General features: G+C 36.1%; 1 protein-coding gene across 8 annotated transcripts; it reads left to right on the forward strand.

Annotated features, from left to right (window-relative positions):
- Window positions 1–830: 830 nt before the first annotated feature.
- Window positions 831–9,883, forward strand: LOC109241682. Of its 8 annotated transcripts, none has more exons than XR_002070272.1 (6): window positions 831–1,016; window positions 2,924–3,002; window positions 3,460–3,642; window positions 4,380–4,501; window positions 4,581–4,673; window positions 4,845–5,304. XR_002070272.1 is itself a non-coding variant. In XM_019408442.1 (6 exons), the coding sequence occupies exons 1-5, from the start codon at window positions 961–963 to the stop codon at window positions 4,935–4,937; spliced, it is 504 nt and encodes a 167-aa protein (XP_019263987.1). In that variant the 5' UTR covers window positions 831–960; the 3' UTR covers window positions 4,938–4,976; window positions 7,589–8,057. The 8 variants fall into 8 exon arrangements, 5 of the variants coding, with proteins under 5 accessions (XP_019263987.1, XP_019263988.1, XP_019263989.1 ...); XM_019408442.1 differs by lacking the exon at window positions 4,380–4,501 and adding an exon at window positions 7,589–8,057 and having other exon boundaries at window positions 4,845–4,976; XM_019408443.1 differs by lacking the exon at window positions 4,380–4,501 and adding an exon at window positions 6,594–6,611 and having other exon boundaries at window positions 4,845–4,976.
- Window positions 9,884–10,127: the final 244 nt, after the last annotated feature.

The raw sequence follows: 10,127 nt of genomic DNA on the forward strand, positions 1-10,127 counted from the left end.
ATTCCTTCACACCATATGTGGAACATATTATTGAGAAAAGAGCTGATCTCTAGACTTGTAACTATAAATTTATGGCGACGAAATAAACAAATTAAAGCACTAAAGCAAGCACATGACACCCAACACTGGTTATTTCAAGAAACTACATGCAGAGAGCTACCATCATAACAATAAATATAAATACATGAAAAATGTGTTGAGGGATCGAAAGGTACCATGATAAATAGTTACAATCTTTGCTATGTGAACTGATGAAGGAGAAGCTTCAAGTCTTCCATGATCATGGAAAGTCCATTTTCTGGGTTCCCTTCCGACATTTTTATTTACACACTAAGAAAAACAAAATCACGTTGTAAATAATCGACATGGGAGCACGTCTATAATACATACTCCCTCTGTTTTAATTTATGTGAAGTTTAAGAAAAGAGAGAAGACTTTTGAACTTGTGGTGTAAAATGAGACACATATATTTTGTGTGGCTATAAATCATTGCATAAAGGTAAATTATTTCCAAATAGGGAAAAAGGTCATTCTTTTTTGCGCGGACTAAAAAAGAAATAGGCTCACATAAATTAAAACGGAGGAAATACTTTTTATATATTCAAAGATCATATATTTTTAAATGCAGTTATACTTACCACTTATAACACTACAAGAAATTTGATTTTTAACGACCACTTATTAACGTGGGGAGATAAATACGTCGTTGTAAGTGTACTTATAGCAACCAAATTTTTTTCCGGTCGTTGAAACTAATTATTAGCTCAATATTAACAAAGGGATAGTATTCTCGTCGTTAAACAATTAATTAATAAAAAGTGGCGCTAACTTTTCCCTTTTTTTCCCAACCCACACCTGGATCTGCCAACCTCCCCAAAAAAACCCTAAGACTTCTCCAACACCTCTATTGTGAACATTATTTTCGAGAAACTGCTGGTCTTCAAACGTCAATATCATCGTATGCTGGTCACCTCCACTGACAACAACGGCTCATCTTCAAGTTTCTTCTCATCAAGGTAAGGTTGAAATTGTACCCTTTTTATGTTAATTTTCGTTTAGATTAAACTCAGCTCTAAACCATGGCTGTTCAATCAATTATTATGTTCTGAACAGAAAAAGTGAGTGAAAAGCTAGGGTTTTAAGTGCAAAATTTATTCTCTACTCTTGAGTTTTCTTCTCCGATTTTCTGCTCGCATTTCAAATTTCAGAAAAAAATACAAAAAGAGATGTAAAGATATTAAGTTTTCTTCTCTGATTTTCGGCTATTACTCCTCTGATTTTGGAGTTAAGTTTCTTTTATATACATAGATATAAAACAAAAAAAATATTTTAATTTCTGCCCTGTTGTTCTTCATTCATGGATCTTGCTTGAGCTTGGTTGGTATTTTGCGGGTTCGGACCTGATTGTTCAAGGACGAAGTTCACGGTTCCAAGTTCAGTTAGTCTCTTTTTTCCTCGCTTGAATTTTGAAGTCAAAATATGTGTAGGTGCCGATTCTTCAATTGCCACTAAGGAAAATTTTGGCTTAACAGGTCTATTTGTATCACTCCCTTTCTATTTTAACTAACTTATTATGAATCGAACTTCAAAATGAGCCGATTAAGGATAAGCCGGTTTGGGGTATAAATTTTTTAGTAGATAATTGATTTCTTTATGAATCCATCCATTTAAAGTTAAGTAAAGCTTTCTTGCTGACTCTATGGATTTGTTTAGAGTTTCCCTTTAAGAGAATATCTTGATAACGATTTAGTTGGAAAGTCTTTTTTCACTAAAACAGTATGTTGTTGGATTTCACTTTTGATTAGAGCCGTATTGGGTACTTCTGGTTTGGTACTGAATTAACATTTTGTTACCTAGTTCAAGGAGGTGAATTTCTGTGGATTAACTGCTGGTTCTAATTCCTAACAATTCAATGATAGTTGACGCTACTCTGTAGCTATGAACATTAATATAATATATTTGTAGTAGGTGCCAGTTATCAAAGGCAAAAAGCACAAAAAAGCTCCAAGGTCCGTTGGGGCTTCAACGCAAAGCGCAAATAAAGCGTGGACTTTAATGAAAAAAGGTGCAACTGGAGAAAAAGTAAAAAATGTGTATATGTAGTCCAAGACTAATAATTATACGTATGAATAACAAATATATGGATAATGCAATTGAAAAAAAATTAAGATAAAGTGAAATATCAAATGTTTGATGTCGTAGTTTCAGGATTACACTCATTGGTAAGGAAAAGTATGCCTTAGAGCCTTGATGCGACACTAAAGCGCCCCCAAAGCGAGGCGAAGCGCTCAACATGTTTTGAGCCTCGCTTCAGGGCTTAAGCCGCGCCTTTGACAACACTGGTAGGTGCTAGTTTAAATAGTATTCTCTGTTTGCTAAATCCAAATGCTAGTGTAGTAACCTGTGAGCAACTTAACTGGGTCAAGTATTTCCTTACCCTCCTTTCTAGATTTCTTCCACCTATAAATTTGGAGTTGTGCAATCTTTGTGAGCTTATCATGCTTTAGTCTCTTCATTCACTGTACTCATGTGTTTCATGTCACTTAAATATCTTCATATGCCCCTACCTAAGGATTTTATGTCCTTTATGCTGGTAGTGTTAATAGCATAAAATAAGAACTTGTAAAAATTGATTGTGGTATTGGTATTCTTTTACTGTTTCAGTGATTTCTCTGTTTGAAGATATTGATTTTTTTTTTCCAAAAGTTAGTGTCTCAAGTATTCTAGATTTTCTTCTTAGAATTACATGTTTGTCAAATATACAGAGGCTTCCTTTTTATGATTTAGGTTAACGAGAGTCCATATCAGTTATGTTAAGTATACGACATAAATAACTGTACCAATTGTTAATATTAGTTATGTTATATATTTTGTTTGAATGTGATATATTTCTTGCAATTTATTGTGGTTTTGAATGAGGCAGTTTTGATGTGCTGCGTGACTCGCTGGGCTTGGTGCGAACTGAGTTTCCACACACTGTATATTGTGTGGCAAGAACACAAGTAAGCTCTTTTTTATTGCTTGAGTTGTTGTTGGATAGAAATATCATGAATGCTGATTATTTTTAAGTCAAGAGCTGCTTCCATTTAGCTTTTCTTATAATATGAGAAGGAGGATCAGTTCTGTACGTTGTAGCAACCCTTTTTCTATAAGCAAAAGTAATTACTAGTAATTTTTTGTACATTGCAGAAATTCCTTTCGTTTTAATTACTGTCTCCCACTCATTTTTTAGATTTTTTGTAACTAAGTTGTAGTTAGTTATTCCCACATATTTGCTTACTAATGTCAGCCTTATAAAGAAAAATTAATTGTTAACTAATATTACTGTTTCTCCGTGTATAGTATAGAATTCCTCTTTCAATTAGTAGGAAAAATGAAAGTGAAAACCCAAAATTTGCTCTCGCCATTTGAGTTAGAGTAGATTAAAGCTCTTGAAACATGCTTTTCTCATTTTAACAGGCAGAGAAAAGTACTTGGAACTTGATTGGAATTTTTAAGTTATCTAATATATCTGGAAAAAGGCGGGACTTGGTGCCAGACAAGAAATGTGATGAAACTGATATGGCTTCCTTTTCTTCTTCACTTATCAAGAGTACTAATGTCTGCAAAATAATGTTTGATGAACTGAGAGTTCTTCTAGAGGTAATTTAGTATGTTAAGTGTATTGCTCGTTGAAGTTTCTTTAAGTTTGTACTTAAGACCAAGTTTGTGGTTATTTTGATCCGGTATGTGTGTGCACTTAAGATCTTGTTATTTCTCTGTATGAATAAATGTCTCCCCCTCACATTTCATCAGGTCCTAGTTTTCTGATTTATCTAACTTCTAATCTCACCATTGCATATGCGTGGTCATTAAGTGGCGATAAGCAGGATTATCAATAAACAGAAGTCATAATAAATAGAAAGCTACTATCCATGATCAAAGTTAAACTAGTCCTTCTTAGTTCTGATTCTGAAGTTTGGATGTGTATCTTGATCATTCTTCAATATGGCTTTGGCTTGCCTTGGCAACGAAATAACCTCAGTGAAGAATATCTCTTGTTTCTCCTTTACTCCAATATTAGCTAGAGCATCTACTACACAATTGTCTTCCCTGTAGCAAAATCTTATATGAAATTTGCATCTGGTAAGCAATTGAGTTGTCTGCTCTCTGACTGGCCACAAAACCTTGGTGTCTCCTTTAATAAAATTCACTAGAATCAGTCTCTATTATCACATTCATCATCCGGTTCATCGTTGGTGACACACCATTGCAATACTTTTAGCATAGCTGGTTAAATTTTTATTTTTCATCTCTTTTGATACTCACAGGTGGTTAAAGTTTTATTTTCTAGTTTACTAGATAAGTTCCATGTTTTTTGATACTTTTGAATATTGTAGGACAAATTTGACAACGATGATATAAATGATCAACGAGATCATGTTTTGCAACATATGAGAAAATTATGGAACAATTGGAGAGGATTGTTGTGCATAGCAATTTTTTAATTGAAATTTTTTAGGTAAGATATCGTAGCTATTTGTTAACATCTTGTAATATCAAGTGGATGACCATAATTTTTCAATGTATTCTCAATTTAGGAAAAAAGTGCAAGAAACTCGGTCAATAGGTCTAAATTGAGTATGCCTCATCCTACGGATAGGAAGCCAATTAGAGAGATCATTTATGAATTGGTGAGTAATTTACCAGATGTGGAAACTATCTTTTTTGGGACTCGTAAGAAGGACAACAAGCTTGTTGAACCTGAAACCAATGAAAAATTTGTATATTTATTGATAAATTTTATTTTACATCATTTTTTTACTTTGTTGCAATATTTAATTAAATTATCTTTCATTTTATAGGTTAAAATCCAAGTAGTGGTGCAATCTGAATCATCTCTTACAAACATTCAGGTTGTAGAGAGGTGCTTTGGACCTCATGCAAGAGTTATGTAGTTGGATTTGGTGTTGGGATAACCGCTAAGGAGTTGAAAGGTGGTAACTCCTCGAAAACTGCATTACTAGAGATGTCGAATGCTACTGAAAATGAAAACGAATAACTAAAAGGACGCTTGGAAGGGCTAGAGAGTAAATATGATGTGTTAGAGAGTAAATATGCACAGCTTGCAAGTGTGACGACCCGGCCAGTCGTCTCATGAGTTACCGCTCTGTTTCCCCCATTTCTGCTTCTTTATGTATTGTCTAGCCGTGTTTTGAGGTATCGGGTTGATCGTATTGAATCTGGATAGGTTTTGGTGAAGTTTGAGACATTTAGTCTCTTTTAAGAATGCTTAAGTTGGAAAAGTCAACCGGATGTTGACTTATGTGTTAGAGGGCTCGGATGTGAGTTTCGATGGTTCGGTTAGCTTCGGGAGGTGATTTGTGACTTAGGAGCGTGATCGGAATGAGTTTTGGAGTAGCTTTAGGCTTGAATTGGCGAAGTTGATATTTTGGCGATTTCCGGTTGGTAGGCGAGATTTTGATATAGGAGTCGGAATGGAATTCCGAGAGTTGCAGTAGTTCCATTGTGTCATTTGGGATGTGTATGCAAAATTTCATGTCATTCGGACGTGGTCTGGTTGAGTTTTTGATCAAAAGCGGAATTCGGAAGATTTTTAGAAACTTAGGCTTGAATCCGACGTGTTTTGGTTGATTTGATGTTGTTTGAATTGTTTTGATGATTGGAGCAAGTTTGAATAAGGTATTAGGATATGTTGGTGCCTTTGGTTGAGGTCCCGGGGGCCTCGGGTGAGTTTCAGGTGGTCAATCGGATCATTTTGAAGTTGGAAAAATTGCAGAAGTTGCAGGTTCAGCTGTTGCAGGTTTTTACTCTTCGCGTTCGCGAAAAGTCAGTGGAGGTCAGTGGAAGTTTTTCGCGTTCGCGGTGAGGCTCCGCGTTTGCGAAGGGCTGGATGCTCGTGCATCGCGTTCGCGAGATGGAAGCCGCGTTCGCGTAGGGTCTTTCTGGTCAGCTGGTCTGAGGTCGTGTTTGTTCTCCGCGCTCGCGAGAGAGGGTGTGCGATTGCGAAGGGTAAGGCTGAGGAACCGCCGCGTTCGCGATGGTCGTGTCGCGTTTGCATAGAGGAAAAATTGGTCAAAGTAAGTTTGTGCTTCGCGAACGCGAGGGTTTGACCGCGTTCGCGAAGAAGGAAAATATGCCTGGGCAGAATGTTTTTAAGCTCGTCTTGTCCGCGATTTTGAGGCTTATTTCCTCCATAGCTGATCGTTTTTGGAGATTTTTGAAGGAGATTGAAGAGGAATTCAAGGGGGAAACGTTTGGAGGTAAGATTATTGGTCTAGAACTCGATTATTATGTGAATTCCACCTAGAAAATCATGAAAACTAAGCCTAAAATTGAAGAACTAGGGCTTGAAATTGGAGACCAAACATTTGGGATTTGAAGGGTCATTTGTGGATGGATTTTTATGTTCTTGGTATGTATGAACTCGTGGGGAGATAAGGAATCCGTTCGTGTAGAAATTTCTGAATTTCGAGACGTGGGCCCGAGGGTCGGGTTTTGGTAATTTCGAGATTTGTGCCCTTTATTGATTGTTTTCGCTTGGGCTTCGTTCCCTTAGCATATTTTGACGTCCTCGTTCTGATTTTGGATAGATTCGACGCGCGTGGAGGGCGATTCGAGGGCAAAGGCGTCGCGAGCTAGAGATTTAGCCGGTTCGAGGTGAGTAACGATTGTAAATGATGTTCTGAGGGTTTGAAACCCCGGATTGCACATCGTAGTGCTATGTTGAGGTGAGACACACGCTTATTGACGAGCGTGGGGTCGTACACTATTGGGGATTGCGACTTGGTCCGTCCCGGTTGATGATTTTACGGCATATTTGACTGAAACTTATTTGCTATCATTATGATTTGGGCTGAATGTCATATTTGGGCTTCGTGCCAACTATTTGAACCCTTCGGGTCTTTTTATTGATATTTCCTCACTATTTTAACTTACTACTTGAACTCCGTCATGTTATTTTCCACTGTTTTACTACTCAGCCATCTTTACTCGGTTTTGAAACTTAAATGATATTTTAAATGATGTTTGGGCTGAGAAACACTGTTTTACTGTTGCCCGAGGGGCTTGTTGAGGATTTTTGACTGAGTAAGGCCGAGGGCCTATGTTATGAGGAAACACTGATACTGATTGGAGGCTGAGGCCCTGAGATATGTACGCCACGAGGTGGCTTGATTGATATGAGGCCGAGGGCCTAGATTTGATGCCACGAGATGGCTTGTTATTGCGCTTGGGCCGTAAGGGGCCCCTTCAGGAGTCTGCACACCCCCAGTGAGCGCGGGTACCCATTGTGTTGTGAGAGTGAGCCCGAGGGGTTGTTATTGTTATGAGATGTTGCCCGAGGGACAGATGTGGTGATACTATGCCCGAGGGACGAACTTCTATTTGATTACTTTACCTTAATTACCTGTTAATTACTTGTTTACTTGTTGTAAGAGGATTTTACTTGATTTTTCACAAGTTCACTATTTTTAAATGATTTTTACTGCTTCATTATAGAATGCCTTGTGCATTGCGTGTTTTCTTACTTTCAGTCGTTATTTACGCATCTGGTCCTACTCCCGAGTTCTAATTCCTCCAGATTCAGGCAGGCTTTCGGAGATTACGAGGTAGCTGTTGACGTCCGCAACCCCGTGTCTCTACTCCTTTATCGTTTCTATTTCCTTTCAGACATTGTACTAGTTATGAATTTAGAAGAATTTTATTATGATTTATAGATGCTCATGACTAGTGACACCCTGGTTAGGGTTGTGTATGGGTGTTCTTCCCCGTGTTTTATGTTATTGTTGGCTATTTCGGATTTATTCTTATCATGTTTAAACTGTTCTTAAATGCTTATCTGTTAATAATTGGAAAATGAGAAGTGTCGGCTGGCCTTGTCTTTGCGAGAGGCGCCATCACGATCGGGTTCGGGGTTAGGGTCGTGAAAGCAAGTATTGTATTTGATCAGACTTCATCACCATCTTCAAGTGAGTAATATATTGAAGCATTTAACAGGTTAGTTGATTGAAATCCTATTGTATTTTGTGATAAAATTATTGCAATGTTCATGTGAATTTTTTTTTCTTATGTTATTAAGGTTTATGAATAAACAAATTTATGGTCATTGAAACAAGTGAATTTAAGTAAGTCACGTACAATTACATAACTTTTCCCTCAAACTTCCATAACAATCTATTTCCCATTTAGTACTTTATTTTTTATCCTTTGTTTAGTGGTAAACCCATGTTATAAAAATCTTAGAATCGCTTTCGCCTCTAGTCGAGGTGCACGCTAGCTTAACCACGCATGCACTATATTTTAAAGAAATGTCAGTTTCAGCCAGCTTTATTACATGACTTTGATATAGTTCTAAAGCTATAAACTGCTGCGTAAAGTGGTATAAACCTTGCCATGTTTTCATGTCCAAAGTCTCTGTGCCTTGATGTGGTACTATGAAAATGTACGGACCAACATACGTTGGGAGATGAAGTGGTACAGTTGCAGTCAAGTTCCAATTATACAAAAATGACCAGAACAGAAACTCTTGATTGTCTAATCTTTCTTTTTCGTTTTTTCTCTGCATCATAAATTTCATGCATCCTTTATTCTTCTGGAAATTCGTTCATAAAGTAGCCAAAATAAGAATAACTTTTTGAAAATCCTAGCTTTAATTAGGACTTGAAAATGACAGACGAAAATAAGGGATCTTGGGTATGATGATGAAAATGCCGATAGGAAGTGTATATGATTGTCACCAAGTACTTGTGGAGTTCCAATCACACTTGTCAATATCGTACTTTAGTCATAGCTTTATTATATCTTTTGATGGAAAAGCTTTAGTGTCTACATTTTTTCAAGTGGATGATTCCTTTACATTAGTTGCTCACATTATGTAAAGTGTAGTTCCAAGAACTGAAATAAAAAAAGAACAGAATCATCACTAAAGTAATTTAGGAAATTACTAAGTAGCAAAAGGAACAACATGGTTGTACCTCGTACACTATCTTTGAAGAAGTATAGATTAGTCATCTGGTTACTACCTTCTGCAAGAAAACATAAAAACAATTTTATATATAATAGAAATTCATCAATTCAGCATCATTGGCATATGGAAAAGATCATTCCACTAATAGTGATGGAGTTACATACAACTGTAGAATATGACTTATGAAATCTAAATGTGTTGATATTGTTGTTGCCGCATCAAAAATAGCTTTTTTCATGTGCCCATTAAAAATTTTAATTAGGAAAACTAACTTATTTTTTGTATCTCAATCGCCTGTCCTCGTGATCTGTAGAAATGTAAGAAGCTCGATACAGGATTTGCTTCCCAAAAAGTGTCGTCGTGCAGGTTTTGATGTAATAGGATTTAGTGATGTCAAATTATATGTCATTAGTCAGTCTTATGATCATTGTACACAAACAGAGAAAATTTAAGCGTTGTTTTTCTGCTACAATACTGTCCCCACTACTATGTCATCTAATCTTTGTATTATTTCAATTTCTTGTTTATGGCCATCAATGAAGCTTTTAATGGAATTATTAAATTGTCATGCATTTGTTATGTTAACAGATCTGATTTTTCTTTATTAACTGGGATACATTTGCTCTTTCTTTTTTAGTTATTCATTCTTTGTTACTATACTAGCATACATTTGTTATGTTAACAGACCAAATATTTGAAGTCCGGAGAACCTATCCTTGAAGAGAGTGTCAGCAAGTTGAAGTACAAGAGGTTTATATTTTGTTAGGGATGATTTAAAGACATTGTACATATGCTGCAATTTTATGTTTCTCTTTTAGGAAGTATAAAAAATAATGTCATACGATTTAGATTGGTTTCTGGTAAATATGATACTTTAGTCCTTTGTATTAACAAAGATATCAAGTTTTTGGTTTATTTTCGAGTGTTGGGTGTGTATGAAAGCATATAGATAATTATTTCTATTTATCAAATTTAAGTTTTCGTAATTATATTTACTATAATTTTACATTAGATAAGGAAATTGTGGTCAATGAAACTCTTTAACTATAAGTTTCTCAAACATATAAATGGGCATTAATGAAGGGATATTTGGTTCTTAAAAGTAGTTATATATCTAACGAAGGGAATATCAGTCGCTAAAGCACTTGTAATGATTGAA

Source organism: Nicotiana attenuata, unplaced genomic scaffold (assembly GCF_001879085.1).
Source record: "Nicotiana attenuata strain UT unplaced genomic scaffold, NIATTr2, whole genome shotgun sequence".
Classification (NCBI taxonomy): Eukaryota; Viridiplantae; Streptophyta; class Magnoliopsida; order Solanales; family Solanaceae; genus Nicotiana; species Nicotiana attenuata.